The sequence below is a fragment of the Stegodyphus dumicola genome, chromosome 4, assembly GCF_044657685.1.
Source record: "Stegodyphus dumicola isolate Sdum_Otavi_A_Nest chromosome 4, ASM4465768v1".
Classification (NCBI taxonomy): Eukaryota; Metazoa; Arthropoda; class Arachnida; order Araneae; family Eresidae; genus Stegodyphus; species Stegodyphus dumicola.
The window spans coordinates 35263690-35289564 of NC_140771.1; the positions used below are offsets into that span (position 1 = coordinate 35263690).

Consider the following 25875-nt stretch of genomic DNA (forward strand, 5'->3'; position numbering starts at 1 on the left):
TAAAAAAATTCATATATTATCATGAAAATGAAATCTTTCTATTTGAGAAAATAAAGGAATTAAAAATTACAAAAGCCTTTTGTATGTACAGTTTTTCGAAGCAATAAGTGATAGTTTTGCTGAGTTTGTATGGATTTCATTGCCAGTGTTTGAACTGGTTTTCTGTACAAGGGCTTCACAGTTTTCCTCACATTTAGGATAAATATGTGCCAGTTCCTCTAAGAAAACCCTATATATAAGCATCTTTCTTTGTAGATAGGTAGAATTATTTCTCCAACTTCGACATCCGAATGGTACCATCGCTTTGAAAGTTCTTGTTTCATGGGACCAAATATATGGAAGTCAGGAGGTGAAAGGTCTGGACTATAAGGAGGGTGATTCCACACTTCCCACCTATACCGTTTGTGCCTTGCGTGTCGGTGGGCTGTTTTAGCTGGAGCGTACATCTGTCCCGGATGGGTCAGACTACTCTGGGGACGAGGCTTATTCAACTCAGAGCAATCAAGGGGCCACGGAGACTATGTGGTCCCCACTTCGAAATCCATACCGTGCAGCTGAGATTTGCAGGTGCCAAATCACCTAAACTTTTTCAGAAGGTCACACGTTTGTTTTGCTGCATGCGATCTTGCACTGTCATGCAGGAGCACAATGTCGCTCGACAGTTTACCTGGCCGTCGATTTTTACATGGTTGTCGCAATTGTTTTAGTGTTTCACAATAAGAAGATGCATTAAATTGTCGCACCCTTCGGCATGAACTCTGTATGCACCACACCTTCTCTGTCAAAAAACAGCATCGTCTTCACCTTTTCTGCAGATGGAACAGTTCGACACTTTGTTCGTGTCAGGGAACTGCAATGTTTTCACTCGAGCGAGCTGCGTTTTGTTTCAGGTCAGAAGTGGTGAATCCAAGTTTCATCTCCAGTCATAATTTTGTCCAAAACCTCATTTCCTTCCGTTTGCTAACGTTGCAGAAATGCAAATGCACTTTCAAAACGCTTTTCTTTATGTTCCTTCATCAATAGATGTGGCACCCATCGAGCACAAACTTTACGAAATTTAATGTGATCGGCAATAATTTTATGCACACTTCCATGAGAAATATCCAGTTCATTTGAGATTTTGTCTATAGTTATGTGTCTGTTTGCAAGAATGCATTCATTCACGCGAGCAGCAATTTCCGAATTTGTTGCAGTTGATGGTCTTCCCTCGTGCTCAGCATCGTCAATATCTGTACATCCATTCTCAAACATGTTGCACCATTTCGCGATAGCTTGACGTGACATTGCATTTTCACCATACACTACATGCAACCGCCCATAAATTTCAGCACAGTTGCACCTTTTTGCCCACAAAAAAAACGAATCACTGCACACATTTCCAATTTCGACACTATATGCAGCTGTCGAGACATGTTTGCAACTGATTACCAGAAAAACTAAACTTGCCTTGCGGAAGCCTCTACATTACGCGATTAAAGTACATGACTGAAGTGTTGCCACATAGTGTCATCCAAATAATCTTGGAACATATTTACGCAGTAGTGCAACTAACTTTCTGACTGACCTGCGTATTTTGCATCCTATTCTGTTAAACTGCATGAATATCTTTTCTTAATGACTGTTGTGATGTATTTTAATGTATTTTTACTGCTTAATGCAAGTGTATATTTTTTAATAAGATATATTTTTAATCTGTTATTTTTCTGTTGTATTTTTCTACATATTGTTTATTTTTAGCCTTTTTATATTGTGTTATTTGCCTGATGCAGTAGAAGGAAAATATCTGGAATGTGTGAAAAACGTGTTGCTGAAAAATGTTCAACCAATGACAGCACTTTTGTTTACCGACTCTTTGTTTATGACATCTGTTCTTCAAATAAACACAGAAGGTGACTAACTATTTTCTTTTATTTTTATACCATTGTTGATTCTTATTTGATTCATCTAAATAAACTTTATTTTAAACTAGAAAAATGAGACAAATTTTTTATACAGATTATGTGTACAAGTAACAGAGAAAACCAAAGGAAAATATATATATCCTAGTGATTTTGCATGTTCACTTTTGTGTTCTTATGATAGATTATAATTTATTTAATTAACCTAATATGGAAATATTAGGTGCATAATATACATAAGTTTTGATAAGTCCAGACAGTAAGGCCTTGAATATACCGGGTGGCCATAATTAAACTGACTGTGCTCACAGTGTTCTGTAGCACGATCTACTTGCGAGAATGATGCCACATTTTGTAGGAAGATTAAACAAGACGGAGGACGAAGGATTCCGCAAAAACAAAAACTAGTTCCAAAAGTCACCGCTAGGGGAATATTTGGCGCTTTGTAATAGAAAATAGAGTGTTAACAAATGCAAATTAATATGGAATAAAATTACCTTTTATTATGGATATGCCTTATGGAATATGGATATGCCTTACAGTAAGGTGTGGAAAATCTTACGAAAGATTATCAACTTCTATCTGTACAAGATCAGCCGTGTACAGGAGTTACTGTACCCCGACCATAATAAGCGATTGACTTTTGCTCTCACCTTTCTTGCCAGAATGGAGGTGGATGATGCTTGGCCATGGAAAATCTTATGGGAAGACGAGGCCCACTTTTACCTGAATGGAACTGTGAATGCCCAGAACTGCCGAATTTGGGATGACAAATCACCACATGCAGTCACAACAATTCCCCTACATTCACCAAAGGTAACTGTTTGGTGTGGGTTCACAGCGGAATTTATCGTAGGTCCATTCTTTTATGAGAAAATTACCCCGACAGGACCGGAAACCTGTTCTATTACCGGAGAGAAATATCGCTACATGTTGAACAGCTTTGTCATTCCGGCACTTCAGCAAAGACAATGCCTGGGGAAAATCATTTTCATGCAAGATGGAGTCCCCCTACACGCTGCAGTACGGGTGCAACAGATGCTATGACAAAAATTAACATCAGAGAGAGTCATTAACCGCTACTTTCCAACTGCATGGCCACCTCGATCACCTTATCTTACCCCATGTGACTTCTGGTTATGGGGTTACCTTAAGTCCAAGGTATATCAAGGACTGGTCCAGGACCTGGCTACGTTGAAGGATAACATATCACGGACTGTACGGGAGATTCCTGCAGACATGTTACTTTCTGCTGTTGTGCATACTGTGCGCAGAATGCAATATGTGGTCCACAACAACGACAGCCACATTGAACCTCATTTGAATGCAAAATAAAAGGTAATTTCCGTATTGATTTGCATTTGTTAACACTCTATTTTCTATTACACAGCGCCAAATATTTCCCTAGCGGTGACTTTTGGAACTAATTTTTTTTCCGCGGAATCCTTCGTCCCCGTCTTGTTTAATCTTCCTACAAAATGTGGTGTCACTCTTGCAAATAGATTGTGATACAGAAAACTGTGAGCACCGTCAGTTTAATTATGGCCACCCGTTATGTGCACATATTCAAAGATATGCTGAAATCTGATGCAGTCCTTAATGATAAGAGGTAAGGGACAAGAACTTGGCAACAAACTGGCTCTCCTTCTTTATGGAAAGTGTTAGCCTACTGAAGATGTTCTCCAATTAAATCATTCATCTTTCATCTAGATAGGATTAAATGAGCTAATGATAGAATATTTCAACATTGGTTTTTCTTCACTTTAAGGCCAAGTATTCTTATGGAAAATTCTCAGTCTGCATCATTTTAATCTGTTCTGCCAAATGAAATTTTAATTAAGCTGCCATTCTCCCTGTTATACAGCTTCTTTCCATTATATATAAATCTCTGAATCTACACTGTGATTCATAGTATCTTATTAAATTTGCTAAATATCTTTATATATGAAAAAGAGTTTTTGTTTCATTTCCTGCAAAGAAATAATGGATCCTTCCAATTCAGATTAAGATTCAACCAAATGGGAAATATCATTACTTGGATGCAGCCAATGGTTTTCATCTTTCCTCATCCAGGATAATTCATTCCACCACAGTTCCTTGCCCTTCAGAGCAATTAAACTGTCTTTTTTAAACACCAAAATTTGCAGGGTTTCTTCTTTTGGGGTAGTTATTCCAGTAATCCAAATTATTAAGAGTTCATGTTTCTTCAACTCTGTTATATATACAGTGGTGGCCAAAATTGTGGACATTTTTGGAAATTTTTATGTTTTTGAACTTTGTATGCTTAAAAAACGTTACGTTTCACAAAATGCAAACTTGTATATATCATTTTAAAGAGAATTTTTACTGAATTCAATACAAAACACAAAATTCAATTATTTGCAATACAAAAAAAAGTTAAACGATAATAGTTATCGATATACATTGGATAGTGATGATTGCAGTGAGTTATCAGTACTTAGTAGGGTATCTTTTATTTTTGATTACAGCTTCACATCGACGTTTCATTGAGCTGACAAGAGTTTTAAGCTCTTCTTTCGTTATTACATGATGCCATGAAACAATTATAGCCTCAATTAGTTCCCTTTTATTTGATGGGCCCCTCATTCGGACAAAAGTTTTCAAATGGTGCGACAAATTTTCGATAGGATTGAGGTCAGGACTGTTTCCTGGCCATGACAACAATTTAATGCTCTTTGTACGAAACCACTCTTTCGATATTTTGGCCGTGTGGCAAGGAGCGGAATCCCGCGAAAAATAAACAAAGCATTGCTAGGAAAGAGATCTCTGATGGAAGGTAGAAGTTTTGGTTCTAGAATAGTGTCAATGTATTTTCTGGCATTCAGTGTCCCGTCGATGACATGAAGGCGACCAATACCATCTGCTGACATGCATGACCAAATCATAACACTAACTGGGTTCTTCACAGTTGCGTGAATGCAGTCAGGATGTAGCTCTTCTCCTATTCTACGTCTTTATTTTTTCGCCCATCACTACTGAATAACAATATCTTAGTTTCATCACTCCATATAACTTGTGACCACTGATCATCTGTCCAATTAATGTGTTCCTTTGCCCATTGTATTCCCCCACCCCTTTTTTTTTTTTTTTTTTTTTTGTTGCTGAAAATTAAGATAAGGCTTTTTTTGTGGAATTCTTGCTCTCAGTCCAACATCTGTTAATCTTCTCCTGATTGTTCTTGAACTGACAGAAACTCCAGCATCATTCAGATCACTTCTGATGGCCGCTGATGACATTTTTCTATCTTGGAGACATAGTCTTTTTATTCTTCTGTCATCAATAGATGTGGTGCACCTTTTTCGGCCTTTTCCTTCTTTGTTTTTTATTGAATTTGTCTCCTGATATCGTAAACAAAACTTTCGGACTATAGATGTAGTCACTGAACCACCCACCTGTCTTGCAATTTCAGCATAGGAAAGACCACTTTCTCGTAATGCAATAGTATAACAACTCTTTCTAGGTGTCCAGTTTACTCTTTTATTTGATGTCATTGCTTCTTAACTAAATATTAAAAATTTTTACAAAAATTCCTACTTGTAAGTGCAGTGTATAAGAAACAGGTCTTCCTTCTACAGAACAAAGTAAAATAATGAACTGTTTCAAGTGTAAACATGATGTCAGCTTCTACTGGTAGTTACTAACATTTGATTGGTTGGTTCTCAGAACAAGAACAGTGATTGGCCAGGAAAGCTAGACATTATAAACCACTTCATAACTGTGTTTTTTATTTATATTAAAGTACATATAACTTTTTTTTTTTTGTATTGCAAATAATTCAATTTTGTGTTTTGTGTTGAATTTAGTAATAAATTCTCTTTAAAATGATATATAGTCAAAAGTCGTTAATCTGGACTCGTCGGGACTTCGGCGATTCCGGATTATAGATCATTAGTTTAAATCTCGTAAGGTGGCATGCAGAAATTCTAAAATTGAAAACATGAAACCGTAATTTATGAAATAAAGAACGATTATGATCTAAAGGGTATCAAAATTTACAAAAAAAAAAAAAAAAAAAAAAAAAGCTTAATATTTATTTGCTTACTTTATTAAACATTTCTTTTAATGTAAGTTGTTTAAGTTGCTTCGTTTTATGTGATACTACTTTCTCTTTAATTCTATAAACAGACATAATTTCTTGTTCAGTTACAAAGTTCCGCTGTTCAAGTCCCATAATTGCTGTGCCGAGAATACCGACTAACTTGTCAATCGAAATTTTTTCTTTTTCACTAACCTCTCTGTCACCATCTTCATGCCTTTATCCATTTTTTGCAGCAATTTCACTTTTTGTGTGATGGACATCATAACATACTTTTGTTTTGTAGATCCTTTGGGAGCTCCAGCATCGGAAATTCTATTTGACATAATCGAAAGTTCAAGTTTACTTTTGTAAAATTGCTCTTACAGTCTGCAGAAAATAATAAGCCGTATCCAATTCGAAGATTAAGGAACAACGCAATCATCAACATTAACTGAAATAGATAATTAGATAATTTTAGCTTATACAGTCCGTTATACATAAAACGTGCACGCGAAAACGTATTCTGCGCTTGCGCGCACGCATATGCGCAGTCGTAAAGGTCTTACGCGTTTGCATAAACACCTATGCGCATGTATCAACGCGTCACATGCCCAGAAAGTTTTCAGCTTTGAGGTCCGGATTATAGATCATTCCGGATTATGGGTGTCCGAATTAACGACTTTTGACCGTATACAAGTTTGCATTTTGTGAAACGTAACACTTTCTATAAGCATACAAAATTCAAAAACATAAAAATTTCCAAAAGTGTCCACAATTTTGGCCACCACTGTATATATATATTAATTTTTTAGAGTTGTTTTTAAATCATATGAAGGAATAGTCATAAAACTGAACCAGAAATAAAATTTAGTATCTTCAAAGATGTCGAATTGTGTCAAATGTACTGAAATATGTTTCTACAAGAGCTGTAAGTACAACTCTGTATTTTGAGTCTGTAAAACTGAACTGACTTTCTATTTGAATTACTGTAATATAAAAAAAATAACAGCTGCCTAGGCTATTTTACTTGCATCTGCAAAACAAGTTTCCAAGTGTATCTCTTTCCTTTTGTGTAAATAAATGCCATGGTAATTAAACTTCATTTGAATAATGCAGTTCTGCACATCTATCATGGAATGTTTTCACCAAATCTAGTGGTAAATGATCATCTCATTTCAGCTTTCTTTTTTGGATTTCTTGAAGTATAATTTTAGGGTTAAATATCTTTTCAGCAGTTCTTATCACATCTCTCTTTAAAGACTTGAATTCATATGCATTCTTTGAATTTATCAATTTTTAATTATCAATGTTTATGCAATCCTCTTTTAAATTTCAGTAATAGCCGAGAATTTTACAGGGCACAGTTTTCTCCTCAAATTCTGCGTTGAAGTAGCTGTATACGTGTTCACCACTTTTTCATGCTGAATCCAGCTTCTAAAATAGAATTCATGTTTTGATAGTGCGTTTAACAAGAATGGACTCGATCTAAAGCTGACCAAAGCTTTCATTGAATTTCTAGTTCCATATTTATGTCATCCTAATCCACAGAAATCTGACGACACTTCTACCTTCAGAGCTAATGCTATCTGCAGAAATGCACCTTCAGTATTGGCTCTCGAGACCCCATTTAATCCAAATAGCAAAAATAATGCTAAGCTCCTGGCGCCATCTATTGATTAAACAAAAAAACTAAAACATAACATTTGTTCATGATATTTCATTCATTTGCAATGAACTGAAGTATACCTGAGGGAGCTGATTCATCGAATCTAGTTTCAGCCTTTAAGGAAATTATGTTTTAGTTTTCTTGTTTCATCCATAGATGGCGCTAGTAGCTTAACTTCTGTCCAACCATTCTTATTTTATCTTGTTCATTTGCACTTAGGCAACTGAAGAAGTTCGAGTACTCTTCTGTTTTGCCGGCGCAGGCGATAAAATCACCAATAATGGTATGATTCTAAACGGAATATCCTCACTGGTAACCTTTTACACATCATTTTAAAAAAAAATCGCAGCTATTTCTTATCAGATTGATAGTATCTTTCAATACTGGCATACAATTACATAGAATTTTTATCAGATAGTTCAATTTTATGCCCTAAGGCCGTTCGCGGTAATTGAGTCAATTAGGATGCAATCACACTGCTCACCCGAAGGCGAAAATATAGAAAAGGCAAAGTCAACGTTTAAATTCATCAATTCTAATGAAAATGCACTAGTGAAGTAAAGCATTACAGTTTTACATAATTTTTTAGTAAGCTATTCGTACAAATTGAAATAATTCTTGCATTTAAACTTGAATTCCAAATTAAGATTTAACTTGAAATTAATGTAGACGATTTGTTGTAGTGTAGTTTATACAAGATGAGATCACTTGGGGTCACATGATATGAACCGACGAATCAGGATGTTGAACCATGAAAGCATGGTAAATTCTTAAATTAATATCTTTTTACAAATTTATTGTCTTTATTTACAGGCATTTCACAAAATTTTAAACAATATTAAAATGTTTATGCCTTCAAAATAAAAAAAAACTCTTAGAACCAACATTTTGAATCTATATACTGTATGTTGTCGCCAATAAAGTCTGCTTGGCGAGATTTGCGGCGGCGAAACGGAAAAGTACTGAAGTTCATTTTGTTATTAAACCATTGAAACTAGTCCTACAAAATTTACAAATATTACGCTAATTCTTGTTTGATTTCTCCAATAATCATTATTCAGCATGTTATCTTAATCTAAATTTGTTAAACATGTAATTACTGAAAAAGAAGAAAGGTTGAGTAAAAGAAATCAGTTGTCAAATTTACATAAAATGAAAAAGGATTTGCAGCGTGAAAGGATATACTTCCCAAAATTGTGTATTGTAATAAACTTCAGTTTTTTAAATATGTAAATCTCGGAGAAGCACTTATTATGTCTCCCCCCCCAATCTTGTCAAATTCTAAAATAAATTACTGCTTTATGTGATTATCTGATGCAAAATATCTGGTTTTAATGGAAGTTTCCTGCCACTGCAAATATCATCTGCGCAAACAATTCGCTTTGGCATGTTTAATCATATTTTGTCAAACGATTTTTTGGCAGTTGAAAGAAAGATACTTGCTTTAAAACACTGTGATGTAAAATTTCTAAAAAATCATTAAGGTGTTTGAAATGGAACTATCATGCTACCAAATTAGAACCATCATTTACTTCCAAACCTGCTGCAAAAAGTCAGCTACAATGTTGCCAAATCTTATTAAAAATTATGCTTGGCAATAATTACAGATTTAAGTTAAATGTGCTAAGAAATACTGATGAGAAAAAATTTAACAAAAATTTATTTCCAAATGCTAAAAATAGATTTTGTTAATAATATTCATAGGCAGAAGAATAACTGAGTTGTTTTTCACATACACACAAAACCGGCTCCAAAGCTCGTATGGCCGAACCAGGCAGCAGAATTTAGGGAAGACAAGATTTTTGGAATAAAGAGAAGCACCGAGCAACAAAATTAAGGGATGAAAATATTTTGGGGATTTAGGGAAAGTACTGGGATCCAAAATTTAGGGATGGCAAAAATTTAAAAACTTAGAGAGATACTTGGTAGCAGAATTTAGAAGCCGCCAGAGGCTGCATCAGGAGGTAAGATAGCGCCAGCTTTCGATAAGATATGTGGGAATTTATTTTTTCAGGACTCAGATAAAAATGTGCAAGAAATAGACGTAAGTATAATAAATAACAACCAGGCTTTAATTGCCTCAGTGCACGATAGAAGCAAGACAAAATTTAGCTGAACAACTTGTCTTTCATCTCCAACCTCATGATACATAACCAATAATATATAGTGGACACTATTAAGCTAGGTTCAAATTATACTCTACTGATTCCAAAGAATTTCAGTCAATATAACAGATTGTGCTGTTCCTTAACTTTTTGATTTGGTCCAGCTTAATTATTTTTTTCTGTTTTTATTACAGAAATTTTATGAATGCTTTTTAAAATTTCAACTTTCGATTATGTCGAAAAGAATTTTTAATTCTGGAGCTGCAACAGGATCTACAAAGTGAAAGCATGTTTTGATATCCATTAAATGAAAACTGGAATTGCTGCAAAAAGTGGATAAAGGTATATCCGCCTAAACATTATGCGAGAAGTATGGCATTGGAAAGGCAACTAACTGTATACAACATAAGGAAACAGAAAAAGGAACTTTTTGAATTTTTTATGAATTCTGACACCCCTCTTGCAATGAATAACAGAAAAATTATTCGTTATGCTAAAAGGGAAGAACATTACAAAGATCATTACTGCGTCACCCAATATAAAGCAGGAGAGTGGGGTGAAAAAAAGAGGTAAGGGGAGGAAAAAAGAGTTGTGAAAAGTTATTCTGGTACATGCATATTGTTTAGCTTAAATATTTCTTTTCTAAACTATTTCTACATGTAGATTCAGGAAGAAGATGTGAGACAAATGTCTGCAGTGGTCTGAATATGTAAATTAAACTGGTGTAAAATGTGAATTTAGCTGTAAGAACTTAAATGGAAGAACGGCACATGTTTTCAAATTAGAATTTGAAACCTTATCCAAATTCATTAGGATTTTATTTTTCATTCATTTAAATTCTGGAGGAGAAAAATTTTGGGTTTTATGTTAATTAACCATTTTTTATGATTTGAAACTTTACTATAATATCTTCTTTCCATAGTCCTTACTAGAATGCAAAGTAGTTGTAGAGTGTTTAAGCCAAGGGTTTGAATGGTTAGAGTTAGAACTTCTGGCAGCCTCACTTGCAGTTCATATCCTGTCGCCAGCTCCGCCACCATTTATTCTGGCTTTGAGCCATTTGCTAGCTGATGTTAAAACATGCTTTAATTACTTGAGCCAGCTTAGGTAGACTTTTTTTTTTTTTTTTTTTTTTTTTTTTTTTTTTTTGTAGTCAGACTATGTTATTTAAATTTGAATTTCAGTTTGTTATTTTAAAAACCTGCAGATGGCAGAATTTTGTCTTATAGTGCAAAAAGGAGCCTTCTATTAAATTCAAAGACTAAATAGAAAGGCTATTCTAACCTTCATAAGGCTCTCATTTGAATTCAGACTAGACTGATAACTCACTTGTCAGTCTACTAGAGCCTGGAAGGCATTGGTTTAAACTTTTATGTGAGCAGAACTATACAAGGCTTTATTGATACTTATTAATTCACTAAAATTTAAACATAAGTTTATTATGTCATAATTCATAAAAAATACTTGAGGATGGTTGATCTGACTAGTTTTAAATCTACTCTTCACTCATATTAATATTTTTTACATATCATGGCATATTCATTAAATCCAAATTTTAAATCTTTGACATGGTAGTGATCATTTGACTTGATCCTAAATATCACATTTTATTTCCAGATGAATAAAATTTAAAAGGAACTTCCTTTCCTTAAAATCCTCTAAATATTTTGACATCTTGATTATTTTTTAATATGCAACTTGAAAATTTTAATATTTTTCAAACGAATACTTAAAATGCAGAAATAACACAAATTTCTAAAAGATTTTAGCTTGCAGTCATTCATTGAAGAATTTTTTTTAAAGTAAATTAGGGTTAATAATTTAAAGTATATGTTCGACAAGCTAAATTTTCACACCAAGTTGAAAATTTTTGCCAACTTTTAAATGTGAATATCTCCAAAGTGATTTATGTCATGATTTTTGCAAAGTTTGATATTTGTGCAGAATTTAAGGTGTAGAATTATGGAAAGCAATTGTCACATCATTATAGAAAAAGTTCAATTTTATTTCGAAATGCTCATGTTACAGCAATCCTACATCATCAATCAGTTGACTAGAATGGGAGATATAGAACTATTTTCCTTCCTTTTTTAACTCATTTAACTTATTTTTGCAGATAGTATTATATTTTCATAAAGTCCAGATTGTTAACTTCTTTGCCTTTGCATTTTTTAAAAGTTTTGCTTTGTTCAGGAGGGTTACAGCACAGACCTGTGGCTACATCTGATTATGTAGTTTTCATCATCATTGTATAAGTACTTATTTAACACAGATATTTTTGTCTTTTCTCCTCAAAATATTTTATTCTTTTATGTATTGTAAAAATCAGAATGCATAGAAATATGTAATATGCATGTTATATTTTAAAAGTAAGTCTTAAAATAAATTTATTTTTTAATAAACTATTAGGGTACTTTTGTGTTATCTGTCCAAGTAAAGTCATCAATCATTCGCAAATACTTTTTTCCAGTCTAACATGTGAAAACAGTAGTTATTTTTTTTTTAAATGGCTGCCTAAGGATATTCTAAAAATAATTGTTATAAATGATATTCAGCTATTCTGAAACCAATTTCCTACATGCATTCAAACATTTTAATGGCAATCTTTAATAGTAAATTTTGATACAATTCGATCATTTGCTTCATGGGAATTTCAAAACGGTGCCCATTACATGCTGGCACAATACACGTATAACCATTTGTGGGTTGCCACTTAAAATACATATTCTGGGTTTTCCATTTGGACTACATAATGCTTTGCACTGCTTGGGGGGGGGGGGGGTAATGTGAAAAGTTATAGTTAGTTATTAATTAGAAAGTTAGTAGTTATAAATTAGCAGTTTCAGTTTTCAGTAACTTCATTAGTTTAGAAATAAATAATTAATTTTCTTAAAATAATTTTTTAATTTAAATCTCATTTCCCTCTTTTTTTAAATGTTATCCTTCACAAAAAATTTACCTGCTAAATATTATGTCTATTCTTAGCATTTGAAAGTGAATATCAACTAGCTGTTATTTTGCTAAAATTGGTGTCTATGGATTTTCTTCAGTCACCTGTAGGTAAGTGTATTTCTATTAATTCTAAAAGGAGCATTGGCTACTGTAGAATGCTCATATGAATATATATAGAAAGAGCCAAGAGATATGTGTATGTGTAAAACATGCATAAATATATAAAGGTGATTGTATGTGAAGTGTTGTGTACACAGACATACAAAAATTCCTTTTTTTTTTTTTTTTTTTTTTTTTTTTTGTGACATAAACTCATTGTCTAAAAAAAATTGCACTCAAAAGAAAGTTTTGGGTTTAAATGCTGTCTGGGAAGAAGCTAGTCAAATATTTATTGCACAGCTTAACAAATATGTCTTAACTCGCATCAGGCTGCCATTGTTTCTAATGCATTGTGCCTTGTATCATGGCATAGGTTTGTAAAGATTCATGATGTAACTCTGCATTAGCTCATCCCATGCAGATTAGACTGTCTTGTTGCTCTTGCAGTTTTTATGGCAACTGTGGTGTCTTGACATTGTGGCCTATATTATCCCAGATGTTTTCTTTTGGGATCAGGTCTTGTTTGCACAGCAGAATATCCATGGTTGCAAGAAAGCCCTTGTGATGCCAGCAATATGAAGATAAAGCTTTTTCCCTTTGGAATGGAACACTTAAGCAGGCATTCATAAATAACAAGGCCACTGTTTGAAAGATCTTATTAGCATATCATTAGGCTGTCAAAGTGCCTGTGGTGAAGACCATTAGTAATCAGACATTATATGAAATCAAACTCCATACCATGATATCTGGATATAGCTATGGACTGAAAAACATTAATTTTTGATATTAACCATCTTGCTTCTGCTCCAAAATGAAAATGAGATTCATCACTAAAGGCTACCCATTGCCATTCAGCATAGTTTCGTTATGCTGTCTCGCAGCACCATTGCAGTCTGGGGTGATGATATTGTTGTGTCAGGAACAGTTGTAATGGTCTGTATTCCTGTAATCTAGCAGCATGCAGCTGTCTGCTAATGGTACTGGCATTCATATAATGCTGCAGTGAGGATATCACTACTTGCTGAATGTATGCAATCATGGTAGATGGGTTAATTCAAGCATTTAACACAACTTTTATATCTTCCTTTATTGTTGTGTATAAAGCTCTTCGAGAGCCTATATGTTGTGATTGTCTGCCGCCTGAAAACAGTGTTACCAACAGTATGTGATAGTACATTTCATGTATCTGATATGATGTGTTGTGCTGGGGAATGACTGTCTGCTTTCTTGCAGTTCTAAGATGCAGCCCTTTTCGAAAATATTATTTATTGAAGTTGCTGTTGAAGGCACAGTGCACTTTAAACTGATAGTTTCAATATAATGTGACTTGTCAAAATAAAAGTTATGCACTTTTGGACAACCTGTTATAGTGTGGCAAGTAATAATCCACACTGTAACAAGTAATGAGCCACACTATTAATAAGCCTCATCCTTGCTGATCTTTGTAGTAGCTGAATTGTTTGCATATTAATTGGTGACAAAATTTTATGCTTGATTTCATTTAGGTAGATAGCTTTCTTGTTCTGCCAGTTGGTGATAAGTGTGTGTGTGTGTATATATATATATATATATATATATATATATATATATGCTTTGTGATCTCTACTATTAAATAATGAAGAATCTATATGTATGTATGTTCCTCACACTGCAGAAAATTGGTGGTACCTAGAGCCACAAATTTTGAACACATGTGTGCCTCTTTTTGAACACATGCACTTTGAAGCTAGAATTTTGAATTAGTTTTCTATTTATTTAACATATCATATGAATTTAATAATTTTTGTTTTGTTTACAAACTCGGTGGTTTAAAAGCAAACAATGACAACACTGCTCAAAATAAAAGATTTTTCCTCCAGTGTGCCAAAATGTTGCCATTTGTCAAAACGTAAGATAACTTATCTTTCAGTTTTAATCATCAAACTTAGCTATTTAAAGGCAATGTATTGCCCCACCCTGAAAAAAAATACTTTTACCTTCCACACGTCAGTATGTTGCCATTCAGTTAAGTATATATTTAAACCTTCAAATTTAATTTGTCTATTGTAGATTAATAAACTGAGGGATTTAAAAAGCAATAAATGCAGTTCTTTAAAGGAATATTTTTCTATTTTTTAATCTGATTTATATAAATAAAAATGCATTTAAATCGTGAGATATCTAATCAGAAATATTAAATATTTTATGAAATAATACTAACTGGACTCATTAGACTTTTTCCTACAACATTAGACTGAGGTCAACATTAGACTTTTCCCTCTTTCGTAATAACTATGCTAAGTAGCTGGCGACTAATAATAAATAATGATGACTATATATTTTTTACAAATTTGATTTCTACTTGAGGCATTTCAAACATATTTTGTAATTGAACTTCTCTCTTTTCTTATTTCTGAAATTTTAAATCTAATTTGAAATTAGAGTTTATATGACATTAATGAATAATTTATACATGAAAATTGTACTTGCACTGGCCAATGAATTTAGAAACTTTTGAGATTTTCATTTGAATGCATGCTGGGGATGAAGAATGCAAATTCTTTTTATGGCGTGGGTTACATTTTGTTAGAATGCTAGTATAAGTAAGGTGTAAGAGTGTTCTTCATGATGAATGAAGTAAAATGGGAAAAACGACACATCTTTTATCATTTGAAAAAGGGTTTATTTTTGGTACCCGTTTAGCAGAGGCCTCGATTTTGAAGACAGCAAATCTCACTGAGTTTTCAAAAGCAGCCATATCAAAGGTTTTAAAAAGTTGGAATCAGATTAATGACGCAGCTCTGCATTAGCTCATCCCATGCAGATCAGACTGTGTCTTGTTACTTTTGCAGTTTTTATGGCAACTGTGGCATCTTAACATGGTGGCCTATATTATCCCAGATGTTTTACTCTGGGAACAGGTCTTATGGTTGCAAGAAAGCCCTTCTCTAGAAGACATAACTGCGGTTCAAGCACAGGTTTCAAAGAGGATGATCGGCGGCATCTCCGACGAATTGTACGGCAGAACAGGGACTCTATTGTGCTTCAACTGACACAGATTATCAACCAAGGCTCTTCCCAACAGGTTTCTGCTCGAACCATACACAGATAATTGCAGAGGATAGGAATGCATAGTCGAGTGCCTGTGAGAAAACCACTCATTTTTGCCTAACGTGTAAGAATTTGTTTGCAGTGGTATCAGGAAAGAAGACATTGAACATCTGAGGATTAGAAATAGGTAATGTGGTCAGATGTATCCTGCTATACCTTATTTGACACTGATGGATGATGTCAAATTTGGCAAGAACCCCATGAAGCCATGAATACATCTTGCCTTTCTCGCACTGTGTAAGGGTCTGGTAGGAGTATCATGATATGTTGCATGTCCTATTGGCATGGAAGCGGTGCCCTGGTGTTCCTCAAGAGTAAACTAATAGCCATGAAATACCTAGATACACTGGCAGATCAAGTGCACTTCGCAGTGTTTCATTTTTACAATTTTTACAATGATGATTTACATGAATCCCTCATGGACGATAATACAGTGAAACCTCACATTATGACCGCTTCTAAATACGAGAAATTTGAAATATAAAGAAAGTATTTGCGAAAAATCCATCTCCAAATATGAGCTTTCACTAGAGTAAAGAGCCATGTAGTTGCTATGTGCGCTGTGTTCCCCAATCCGGCTCGACTGGGGGAATTCCCTCGTTAGGTCACTGAGTGTTCTTTGATATATGTGTTTATGCGCTTGTGAGTTAATTGTTTTTTTATATTTAACATGAAAATAATTATTTCACGATGCCTCCCAAGAGCATTGTTGGCTCAGATAGTGCTTCAAAGAAAAAGAAGAAATCCATGGCTGTTGAAAGTAAGAAAGAAATCATAGATAAACATAAGTGTGGTGTAAGAGTGGCAGAATTGAGGAAGACTTAAGGCCATTCAACATCGACGATCTGTACTATTCTGAAAATGAAGGAAGAAATTTGATGTGGCCAAAGGAATTATCGTTATTTTCGAGCACTGTCCAAAACTCCTAGAACATGTTGAGAAGCTGTTGTTGGTGTGGATTAACGAGAAGCAGTTCAAAGGTAATTCGGTGGCAGAATCTGTCATTTGCACTAAGGCTAAGAATGTGTCCTTGGACCTTCTCCAAAAATCACCAATTATTATTTACCAGTGTTATTAGGAAATTTGATTTATATGTTGATATTTTTGGGGGTACGGAATGGATTAACTGGATTTCCATTATTTTCAAAGGGGAAGTTTGTTTCTAGATACGAGAAATTCACTATACGAGGTCAATGCTGGAACAAATTAAACTCGTGTATCTCGAGGTTCCACTGTATACATCATGCCAGAAGTGTTCAAAATTGGTTTGTTGAACATCTGTCTGACTTCCAACACCTTCCCTGGTCACCGCATAGCCCGGATCTTAACCCCATAGAAAATGTATAAGATATGGTGAAAAGACGCATCCAACAGCACTCTCCTTTTCCATTAATTTACAAGATCTAAAAGGCTACATAGCCAATGTTTTGTATTCTCAGGATGTAAATGCACTCTACAAACGTGTAAACTTGATGCACAAGCGAATCGGAACAGTTATCCATGCAAAAGGTAGTCCAATAAAATACTGATCTTGGGTTTCTAATTCATTGGCCAGTGTGTGTATTAGCTATTATGATAATAAGAAATTTCATGTTATCATAATACTAAGAAATTTGTAATCATATTTTGTAGATTTCACATATTTTCCCATGTTTAAGATGCAGAGTGTATTGAAAATTGTAAAAGAATTTAATTAATTTTTTTCTTTCCTAGACGTTTCTGCGATTTCTTCGGAGTACGTGTTTACGAATTTTTTTTCAATTCTGGAAGAAAGTAAGATTTTTTATGTTATGTATGTGTTATTAAAAATTGTATTCTTGTTTATATAGAAGTAAAACTAAAAGTGAAAAAAATCTGGAATACAAAACAAGGCATTTTATAGAGAGAAATAATTGGCTCTAAACCTGTTTTAAAATCATACCACACTGCAAAGTCCAAGATCTAGAATCATTAGGACTCCAATGATATCTAGATTTTGGAAATTTCTAAATTTTAGGTCATCTTTTTAAATCTAGTACCATGTAAAAATTATAGAATTAAAAATATGAAATAATTGTTAGCTTTTTGTGCTAATACCTTCTTTTTTATTTAATAGACAGATGTAATTTCTTGTTCAATTAAAGTTTCATTGTTCAAGTCCTGTAATTACGAGATCGAAAATTCTGTTTAAATTGTCAATCAAAATTTTTTCATTCTCAAAAATATCTTTGGCACTATCAGTATCGATATTTTCTTGTATTTGAAACCATACTACATATTTGGTATTTGTTAGTTGATTGCTGATTGGGGCACTATCACAATGGAGGCTTCTGTTATTATCATCTGCATTTATTATTGCTTCTCCACATTTCTTCACAAATTAAATTGCCTGGAAAACTTTGACTTTCTATAGTATTCAAAATCTATTCCAAAATAAGGTTGCTTTTTTGCCTAATTTTAAAATTGTATTTTCGTAAGCCTGAATAGCTCCAATGCCATTTTCTTATGCCAAGGCTACCGCAGAAGGCAAGTACCAAATATGCTTTTGTTTCATAGATCTTGCTACAGCTCTTGCTAATTATACTTTTCAATATAATCGAAAATTCATTCTATAATTTTGATAAGCATAACAATAAAAGTTTGCAAAAAATGATAGGCTGGATGAAATTAGTTAAGGAGAAATGCAGTCTGCTATATTAGTTAAATCTGACTTCTTCCAAATCTAATTATTTTTTCTTTTTCTATTGTTATGCCAATTAAAAAAAACCACTATTGGCAATACTCTGCTCCAAACAAATATGTCTTGTGTCGTCTTGTCCTCTCCTTGTCCTATTCTGCCCTGTCCTGTACTGTGATGAAATAGGGGATAAAATAAGAATCACAAATAAGAATGAAAAAGTTGAGATAATTGCAGAATAAATTTTATTAAATTACAGAAGCTGCTTAAAAGAAAGACCACCAACATTAATATCAGTTCCACACCTTTGATGTGTAATTGGTATACATTAGCGAAAACACTAGCAATTTCTTAAAGTGGCAGTAGAAATTCTGGCAACAAGGGCCTCCACAAATGGTCTATCAAAGGTGAAGCTTTCTAATGGCAATATTACAAAAATTTCAGGCATTAGATTTCAAACAGTCATTCCAACGGAACCATCATAACCAATCCATTTCTCTGCGAATACTGTATTTAAAGCATTTTGCACATCTGCATGAAGCATGGTATGTTCTGTCCTATTAGAACCATACATGTGTTTTAACCTCTTGTCCTACCAATTAAATTTTGATAATGTTTGCTGATATGAGTAGGATGTTGGTCATGTGTGAAGCCATTTAAAATGGTTTGGCTACACAATTGAAGTTGTGCTAATTGCACACATCTTATAATATGTAAATACTTGTGGAAAGGACAACTGGTTTAACTTAACTTTCTTGGAAGGCAATAATTTGTGGAATTAATTAGGGGAAATGAAGAGGCAGACGTCCTGACCAAGAAGGGTGCCAAAGAGTTCTGGCTACTTTCAATTGTCTGACTTACCTTGAGCTGTATTCTGCCAGAAAACATACTGATAAAATGACTTGGCTTGTCCCTCTGACCCACTCTTGGTACCGGCTTGAATCCCCTGAAGAATCCCTCACTATGAACTGAGACAGATGCATCCAGACAGCACATTCCAGTTTCCCGCACATTTCCAGTTTTCCACATCCCGGCAGTTTAAGAAAGCCTTGCTTTCCAAAAAACACTCCCGATTTGTCCGAAATGTAACAATAAGCAGGCTTCTTCGGCACATATCCTTAGGTGTCTGGGTTTATCCTGCGATGACCTGATTAAGTCTCCTATGCTAGTTTATTACTTTTTGAAGTTGAATAAACTTGTGGACCTCATCTAGCAGAAGCTGGATTCGAGGATTAGTAACAACAACAACAACACAACTGGTTTAATTTTTTAAAATATTTTGAGAAATAATTCTTTGACAACATCAAACAAATCATCAACAAAGATAATTAATTTTCTGGATTCTAATTTCTAATTTCTTTTCATAAATCAACACTATTTTACTTCAATTTCTGAATAAATGCTTAAGATCTGTAATTCCATACAAGAAATGGAAGTCTACATTCCCCTGATCTGTGAAAGAACTTATTCTTCTTAATGTAAATTTTAAATGTATTAATTATTATTTTATTTTGAATTATTATCATTATTTATTGCTTCTCTCAATGTGCAATTAAATTATTTTTTGAACTGCTTTTTACTTTGTATTTATTCATTCATTTATATGTATTTATTTACTTATTTTATTTATTCATTTATATTAATTGTATATGTATATGTACACAAAATAAAAAAATACAGTCAAAAGTCGTTAATCCGGACTCGTCGGGACTCCGGCGATTCCGGATTATCGATTTTTCCGGATTATAGATCATCAGTTTAAATCTCGTAAGATGGCATGCAGAAATTCTAAAATTAAAAATATGAAACCGTAATTTATGAAATAAAGAACAATTATGATCTAAAGGGTATCAAAATTTACAAAAAAAAAAAGCTTAATATTTATTTGTTTACTTTATTAAACATTTTTTTCAATGTAAGTTGTTTAAGTTGCTTCATTTTATGTGACAATACTTTCTCTTTAATTCTATAAACAGACATAATTTCTTGTTCAGTTACAAAGTTCCGCTGTTCAAGGCCCGTTAATTGCTGTGCCGAGAATACCGACTAACTTGTCAATCAAAATTTTTTCGTTTTCACTAACCTCTCTGTCACATTCTTCATGTCTTTATCCATTTTTTGCAGCAATTCCTCTTTTTGTTTGTTGGACATCGAAACATACTTTCGTTTTGTAGATCCTTTGGAAGTTCCAGCATTGGAAATTCTATTTGACATAATCGAAAGTTCAAGTTTACTTTTATAAAATTGCTCTTACAGTCTGCAAAAAATAATAAGCGGGATCCAATTCGAAGATTAAGGAACAACGCAATCATTAACATTAACTGAAATAGATAATTAAATCATTTTAGCTTACACCGTCCGTTATACATTAAACACGCAGGCGAAAACGTATTCTGCACTTGCGCACACGCATATGCGCAGTAGTCAAGGTCTTACGCGCACGCGTAAAACGCCTGTGCGCATGTGCCAACGCAGCGCATGCGCAGAAAGTTTTTAGCTTTGAGGTCCGGATTATGGGTGTCCGAATTAACGACTTTTGACTGTAGTTTTATATTTCATCACATATTCACATCTTAATAAATACATGCAAAAACCAAAAAACAGAAGCACTGTGGTAATGTGCTAGAAATAAGGGGCAAAATATGGCAAAACCAAAAATTAAATATGAAATTAAAAACTTTTGCTGCATTGTCATCAGGGAGTTGGTGTAACAAAAGAAGCAGATGAATAACACAGCTGTTTTGGAACCAACAAGGGCACAAATATTTTTTAATTAAAACATAATCTGAGATATGCATGTCCTTTGAAATTTGCAGCCCACCAGCGGCCGAGCGGTAATGACGCTGAACACTGGTAATTCGGTCCGAGGTTCTAATCCCACGAACGGGCTAGCTGCATGGGCGTTTTCATGGTTTTCCCCCTGTGTAACGTGTATATGAGCCAGTTTCCCTTAGAAATTCCTCCACGAAAGCATCCCTCCCTTTAGGCAGATAGCCCTCGTGTGCTTTGCCATAATTAAATAATTCAATCCAATCCAATCCAATCCTTTGAAATTTAAATATAGATATGTCTAATAAACATATTAAATTATCATATTTGCATAATGCAGTTATGAATTATTAACGCATGAAAAATAAGATTATACAAGATTAGTTAAGCATCTTTTATTTGACGCTGCTGGCTGCTATTCTATACTACAGGATGCAGTTGTATGATTTACATTACAGTACTACATATATAACTGCTCACATGTTTCTATTTTTTAATCTCCTTGTGTATATAACACGCTCATTCCACATGCTCTTGTATCCAAGTGGCTTATTTTTATTTACCTTAAATATTTTCTACAAAATTTTGGACCATCCTGTGTGTGTGTGCATATATAATTAATAAAATTGTAGAATTTTTAAATCCAGATTATTTTTGGAAATGATGGTGTGTGAGAAAACTATTGTAAATTTAGTAATAGCCAAAAATGTTTTACAAAAAATTAAAGTACAAATTGAATTAAATTAAAAATTGAATATGAAAATAATAATTAATTATTGATGATTCAATGAAATAAAGCTGACATCATCAGGGGGTATTAGCCTTTTTTATTAAACCTTTCAATAATTAGGGAATATTGAGTAACATTTCTGTCCTTCTAGACAATTAAAACATATTCATTTTAAAATTGATATCTAATTAATTCTCAAATATTGGGTGTATAAATAAGTTTTGAGCTCTTGGGGGGGGGTCATAATCTTGAAGTTTTATTCGGTGAAATTGGAAGAATGTATTTTATTCAAAATATTATCCATCATTAGCTACGAATTTTCTCCATCTTTCAGGTAGCATACTATTTCCGTGTTTAAAAAATTCCTCATCTTTTGTGGTGATCAAAGAACTGACCCAATTTTTGTCTTCTTTGTATGAAGTGAAGTGCTGCTCAGTTAAGTCATGAGCCATTAACTGGAACAAGTAGAAGTCAGAAGGAGCAATGTCTGGTGAATACAGCGGATGGGGTAGGACATCCCATTGAAGTGCCTCCAAAGTTTCCTGATGACTTTTGCAACATGTGGGCGAACGTTGTTGTGCTGAAAGTTCATTTTGTCATGTCTTTTGGCATATTGGGGGTGTTTGAGCTTCAATGCTTGTTTCAGTTGCATCAACTGTTGTTTATAATGTTTTCCAGTGATGGTTTCATAAGGCTGAAATAGCTCATAATAGATCACTCTAAGCTGATCCCTACATTAACTTCTTGCCATGACTGTTTGGTTTGACCGTTGTGGCTAACACCAAAATTTTCTGTTCTTTGGGTTGTCGTAGTAGGTTCATTTTTCGTTCCGCATCACAATTCGATGCAAAACTCTTCCAATTAAGCTTTTGAAGCATAAGTTGTTTGCAGGTGAAAAACAATATTTGACGTCTCTTGGCTTAAGTTCATGCAGAACCCAATTTCTTTATTTTTGCACCATATCCATGGCCTTGAGATGCTTTTAAATAATTTATCAAGTCACACCCAAGGTTTTGGCGAGCTCCTCTTTGGCATGAATTTTGGCCCAATAACCCCTCCAACTCAGCATCTTAAAATTTACTGGTCACATGTTTTATTGATGGAGCATGTTCCCTATATGGTTCACACAGCAATCAATGTGCATCAGTTGCACTTTTCTTCAAATTAAAACAAAAAAGAAGCACTTCCTGCAAATTTTGTTTTGTTGCTACAAAGGTTGACATTGGCTGAGCACAAAAAAAGCTTGTTGTTTACACTTCAGCAAAATGAAACAGACTGATTTTTACACGGAAATGACTTTAACATGCATATAGCTACAAGATTGTCCCATAGGATTTAATATTAATAACGCCATCTTATTTAAATCCCTCAAAACTTATTTGTACACCCAATAGTTCAGAAAAGTGAAAAAAAAAATATTGAGAATAGAACTTATGTATATATCATGGGAGGGGACACTTGACAATGAATATTCATCATGAAACATGTCATTTAGTGAAATGAGAACAAAACATAGTTCATCAGTTATTAAATGTCAATATGAGGTTAAGCTGTCCATCCTACCCCTATATGAATTGTCAAGTGCGCAATAAATAAAACAAGATATAGGAAATAGTTGAGTTCATAACTTCTGATTTCTTCCCATCGCCTAATTTTACCAAATTATCAAACATTTAAGCAATGCACTCATAAATGTGGCAGATAGTGGCTTAGGATATGTCATGCATTGCAAAATAATTGGTACTTTTTGATTATGCATGCACACTCCATGGAAAAGTCGGGCCTTACCAACTTTGTTTGTTTGGATATCTATGTTTATTTTAATGATGATGCATCCAGTGCTGCCTTTTTTTTTTTTTTTTTTTTTTTTTTTTTTCCTCTACATTTAGTATAATAATGAAACACTTTTATGAGAAATTCTTTTGTACTGTTTTTCACTTTTGTTCTTCCAGCATACACAGTAGTTTATTTTCACTTAAAAAAATACGATCATCCAACAGCAATTGTCACTTCAGTGAAACGTTCCAACCTAATGAAGATAAAAAAAAAGGGCAAAATTTGCACCAATTCTATTATGATTTATTTTGACAAAAACAAATGTACTCAATGCAAAAAGAAATATCAAACCAGAAAATAAATTTCAAAAGTGCAATTTCATGTATACTCAAACAAGTATGTGCTACATGCATATCTGATTTGTTACATAAATACATTTTGGAAGCATCTTGAATGGCTACATGAATACTTTTTTGGTGACATGATACATTGCTTTACAAATACTTCTTTATGACATTTTGGTGGGCATGTGGATAATCAGAAAGTACAGTACAAAGTCCGAAATCTGGACTCGTCGGGACTTTGGCAATTCTGGATTTGGGATTTTTCCAGATATTAGATCATCAGTTTAAATCTAGTAAGAGGGCATGTAGAAATTATAAAATTAAAAATATGAAATAATGAAGTATTTAGGATCTAAAGGGTATCAAAATTAAAAAAAAAAAAAAAAACTTCACTATACATATTTGGCTATGCATCGTGAGCTTGGCAACTAACAACAAGTTATTCCATTAAATTTTATCTTGCTTCTATCGCGCATAGACAATTAAGCCTGAATTGTATCAGTTTAGTTATTTATTATAGTTATGTCTATTTCTTGCACATGCTTAAGGCTTATAAGAGGTCTGAATAAATTAATTCCCACATATACTTAAGCCTTATTGAGGGCCCGCACAAGTTGTAATATTTTGATAAACATGCAGTGATGAAAGGAAAATATAATAAATAAAGATTCGCTAGGTTGGCGTCAGATCAACGATGTATCTATTTGGAATGTTTCGGTTTGAGATATGTGTCAAGCAGATATGCAGCAACAGAGCCAACGTACTGATCGTACAAATTTATGCTAAAATGATTGTTTCTCCAATAACAACGATCAGGTATTTTATTTCTTGTCGAAGTAAAATTAATAATCGGGACTCTCCTAATGTTTTATTATGCACGGAGGGGAAATCAAATGTGCATGTGTAAAACCTGCGATAAAAAACGTTGCTGGTGGTTTTCAGGTCCAGATTTTAGATCATTCCGGATAATGGACGTTCAGATTTCAAACTTTGTACTGTACCAAATATTTGTATAAAATATGAAAATTAATTCAAAAGAACAAGATTTTACTGACTTTATTAAATAATAGCTTCAGTTTTTTTATTGATGAAGATTAAGCAAATTAATGACACTGCACATTTATTAACATTCATTTTTCATTTCAGATAAACCTGTTGATGATCTAACATTTTTATCAATTCGAATACCGCATTCATTGTTTAGTCGAAGTGAAGATCTTAGGTATGTTTCATTTTGTAAAAACATTTTTGGTGAAGAATTTTGGAATGGGAAAGCATGTGTTAGTACGTATCATTCAATTACTGTGCATTTCATATAAATATAATATTTGGAAATACAAAATGGCCATAAAATAACTTGATTAATTAAAAGTGTTTTCGGGGATATAGAAAGTGAGGGATTCTGTTGTAGCTTTTGCAGGATAGTCAATGGTGTCATGGTTTGTGATGTACAGAAGTAGGGATAATATTTATCACAGTTTACTTAGCCACATTACAAAAATTTTCAGTTCAATTACTGAGATTTTGCATAACAGAAAAGATTATAACACGTGGAATGGTATAATAAAAAACTACAGAATTATTGTTTTAAATGGGGAAATGGCAATGCAGGGAAAGTAATAGGAGCCATGAAGGATCTAAAAAAGGATAAAGAAAAGTATTTTTTAATTATAAAGATGTTACAAATATCCATTGTTGCTATTAAGGATATACTACATATGGTCACCAGTGGAAACAACAATGGCATGATC

At 33.5% G+C, this 25875-nt stretch overlaps 1 protein-coding gene across 2 annotated transcripts in view; it reads left to right on the forward strand.

The window, feature by feature from the left end:
• LOC118196935 (uncharacterized) overlaps window positions 1-25875 on the forward strand; it is a 126838-nt gene that overhangs the window by 55761 nt on the left and 45202 nt on the right. For both annotated transcript variants that reach the window (XM_085814724.1, XM_085814723.1), the window contains 4 exons: window positions 1738-1889; window positions 12694-12768; window positions 17563-17622; window positions 25271-25346. In XM_085814724.1, coding sequence (XP_085670850.1) covers window positions 1738-1889; window positions 12694-12768; window positions 17563-17622; window positions 25271-25346 — 363 coding nt within the window. The remainder of the gene's footprint in view (window positions 1-1737; window positions 1890-12693; window positions 12769-17562; window positions 17623-25270; window positions 25347-25875) is intronic.